We start from the raw sequence: 2,447 nt of genomic DNA on the forward strand, positions 1-2,447 counted from the left end.
AAAGGGCGTGGCAACAAGTCTTACAAAGGTTACATATGTTTGTTCGTCTGTATGGTCACCAAAGCGATCCATCTAGAAGCTGTTAGTGATCTAACCGCCCAGGGTTTCATAGCAGGGTTTAAGCGCTTTGTGGCTAGGAGAGGTCACGTCAGTAATATCTGGAGTGACAATGGAACGAATTTTGTTGGTGCGTCAAAGGAGCTTGTCAGACTGGTGGCTGCCGAAAGGTCGTCCATTGCTGTGGAGATTCGGGAGTGGTTAAGCGCTAATAGCGTCATGTGGCATTTCATCCCACCACATGCACCTAATTTCGGGGGACTTTGGGAGGCTGGAGTCAAATCCACAAAGTTACATCTGAAACGAGTCATAGGGGATTCCACCCTCACATTTGAAGAGCTCATCACAGTGTTGACACAAGTAGAAGCTTGCCTAAATTCCAGGCCACTCTCCATACTTCCTAATGATCACGATCAACCTTCACCTTTGACACCGGGGCACTTTCTGGTGGGTGAATCTTTGTTGATCATTCCTGAACGCAACTATGAGCACTCTAACATTGGAAGTCTCAGACGTTGGCAACTGACTCAAAGAATGGTCCAAAACTTCTGGCGACGTTGGTCAGAAGAATATTTGGTCAACTGCTTGCAACGGTACAAGTGGTCCCACACCACTCCAGAACCGAAAATTCACGACATAGTTTTAATAAAAGAGTATTAGCGATGGCCAGCTTTATTATTTAAAAAAAAACGAACGAGGGAGAATAGTTGGAGTTTAATTTAATAATGAATTTTAACAAAAAGAAATAAATTAAGCAATTAGAATTATTAAGCAAAATAGAATTTACATAGCCAGTAATACATAAACAACGTCTAGGAGATGTGATCGCTACGAGTGTCGAACGCAGAATGGGGCGCGCGCCGGGCGTGCGCTGCCTTTTATAGACTAGCTGTCATGTCCCCTTCCGTGTGTCCACTTTCTTCTAACACGGCCTCTCCTGACACGTGGGCGTCCTCGCCCACTCTGCTCGGCTGGTGTTCTATCTGGACGACATGTTCCATAGATGGTCCCGCGTGAGGTTGAGTTGGCTGATCATCTTCGTTATCCATAGCTGTAAGCATTATAAAATATTTGTATTGGAAATGAAATAGGTGCATATTATACTAATCGCTGTAAGCGACTACATGTAAGCGATAATGGATCCTAGCTCAACATTACGGTAGCACCTACTTAGTTTGTCTCTGGCGGAGCAGCGCTCAACGCGTACATGTACTACCACCATGCGGAGCAGCGCTCAACGCGTACACATATAACTACCATGCGGAGCAGCGCTCAACGCGTACATGTACTACCATCATGCGGAGCAGCGCTCAACGCGTACACATACAACCACCATGCGGAGCAGCGCTCAACGCGTACATGTACTACCATCATGCGGAGCAGCGCTCAACGCGTACATGTACTACCACCATGCGGAGCAGCGCTCAACGCGTACACATACAACTACCATGCGGAGCAGCGCTCAACGCGTACACATACAATCACCATGCGGAGCAGCGCTCGACGCGTACATGTACATACATACATGAGATCACGCCCATTTCCCATCGGGTTAGGCAGAGACCTAAACAACAACATAGTCGAACTCACTTTCAAAAAATGAAGCACATGACTCTGGTGTCCACTCCCCTCGCCAGGCAACCATGTGCTCAACGGCTGCCTGCGTAGTTTTGCCATACGAGTTACCCAACAAACGTAATTCGTAACGGCCGTGGGGCAGGACCTTAGTAACTCTATACGGGCCTCGCATCCCAGAGTCCAGCTTGCCTGTCATCTGCGAATGTTTATTAACGAAAACCATATCATTGACATTAAACGATCGGGTGATCTTGCGACCGCTATTTACACGTAAGTCCTGTGTTTGTCTGTTTTGCTCCAGTAGGTCGGAAGCCCGCTGGCGTTGAAGTTCGCGTATTGCCTCTCGATTTGGATGCGTGTCTTCAATAGCAATGTCACGAATAACGGACCTGATTATAGGGGTTGCGCCCTCTATACCCACAAGTAATTGAAGGGGTGAAGTTTGCGTAGTTTTGTGTTTAGTGCAATTCAAAGTAAGTTGCAATCGCCAAAGAGACTCTGACCATTGACTGTTTTCATTGGAGGCCTCAATACGTAACATATTTAACAAAGTCCGGCAATAGCGCTCTACCTGTCCGTTTTCCCTGTGCATTTCGGGTGTTATGAAATGCGTTTGACACCCCATGTCGGTTACCCATTTTTGAAACGTTAAACTTTCGAACATGCGCCCCCTGTCACAAACTATAAGTTTAGGAGAACCGAATAAGGAGATCGCATTCGTAAATATTTTTTTCAACTCAGCAGAGTCCTGCTTTTTCATTGCATATAAAAGACAGTACTTAGAGTATGCGTCAACAAGTATAAGGGTATGT

At 46.3% G+C, this 2,447-nt stretch overlaps 1 protein-coding gene across 1 annotated transcript; it reads right to left on the reverse strand.

The window, feature by feature from the left end:
- Positions 1-769: 769 nt before the first annotated feature.
- On the reverse strand, positions 770-2,208 carry LOC126381160 (uncharacterized). The gene is made up of 2 exons (XM_050030684.1): positions 1,648-2,208; positions 770-1,108 (listed from the first exon to the last, which is right to left on the reverse strand). The coding sequence occupies exons 1-2, from the start codon at positions 2,174-2,176 to the stop codon at positions 936-938; spliced, it is 702 nt and encodes a 233-aa protein (XP_049886641.1). The 5' UTR covers positions 2,177-2,208; the 3' UTR covers positions 770-935.
- Between the last annotated feature and the right edge of the window lie 239 nt (positions 2,209-2,447).

This window comes from Pectinophora gossypiella, unplaced genomic scaffold (genome assembly GCF_024362695.1).
Source record: "Pectinophora gossypiella unplaced genomic scaffold, ilPecGoss1.1 Pgos_38, whole genome shotgun sequence".
NCBI classification, from domain to species: Eukaryota; Metazoa; Arthropoda; class Insecta; order Lepidoptera; family Gelechiidae; genus Pectinophora; species Pectinophora gossypiella.